The following is a 665-nucleotide window of genomic DNA, read 5'->3' as shown; positions in this document are numbered from 1 at the left end:
AGAGATGGGGGCAGGGAGATGGGGGGAGAAAAGGAGGGGATTGGGGGATAGAACTGGAGGAGACATGATGGGCTGAACGGCCTGATTCTGAGAGTGTTTTATGATTCCCTCCCTCTCTCTCCACCCCTCCAGGTTCAATTTGCTGGCCAAGACAAAGCGTTCCTGGAAGGAAGATGGGATGAATGGCCTCGATTACGTTCTCCTCTCCAGAGAGTATTTGCCTCTGTACACCAACATCACAGTCGACATCGGCACTGAGAAACGAGGGCCCCAGCGAGCCACGTGACCCATCCTCACCCACCTCACTTCCCCCGGGCCATCCCCCTTCCCTACAGCAGCCGCTACCCTCCGAAACCCAACCCTGGCCGGCCGAGGACCCGAACTCTGCAAAGGTTGATGTTCTGGTTGTGAATGGGTCATCTTGTTTCTTGTTGGGTTTTAGGGGCTCGCGAGCTCTTGATGGGGCACGCACCACCTCCCCCGCGCTGACACCCATCGCCAATGGACTCTCCGGACCGAAGGGACTCTCTCTGCTGTGCGCTATCTGGTTGTACCCCCAGCCTGAGCGCCCCCTCAACGTACTGTGCGATGTGTGCTTAGCAGCCGTGGGAGGCATCACCAATGGTTTCTGTTTGTGTGTGTGTGTGTGTGTGTGTGTGTGGTGA

The 665-nt window shown here is 57.3% G+C and overlaps 1 protein-coding gene across 1 annotated transcript in view; it reads left to right on the top strand.

Annotated features, from left to right (window-relative positions):
• LOC122546989 (beta-1,4-galactosyltransferase 3-like) overlaps positions 1-659 on the top strand; it is a 21,268-nt gene extending 20,609 nt beyond the window's left edge. The window contains exon 3 of the mRNA XM_043685589.1: positions 95-659. Coding sequence (XP_043541524.1) covers positions 95-286 — 192 coding nt within the window. The 3' untranslated portion in view covers positions 287-659. The remainder of the gene's footprint in view (positions 1-94) is intronic.
• The last annotated feature ends 6 nt before the right edge of the window (positions 660-665 follow it).

This window comes from Chiloscyllium plagiosum, unplaced genomic scaffold (genome assembly GCF_004010195.1).
Source record: "Chiloscyllium plagiosum isolate BGI_BamShark_2017 unplaced genomic scaffold, ASM401019v2 scaf_14203, whole genome shotgun sequence".
Classification (NCBI taxonomy): Eukaryota; Metazoa; Chordata; class Chondrichthyes; order Orectolobiformes; family Hemiscylliidae; genus Chiloscyllium; species Chiloscyllium plagiosum.
The sequence above is the reverse complement of the archived record's forward strand: the minus strand, read 5'-3'. Positions and strand labels throughout refer to the sequence as shown.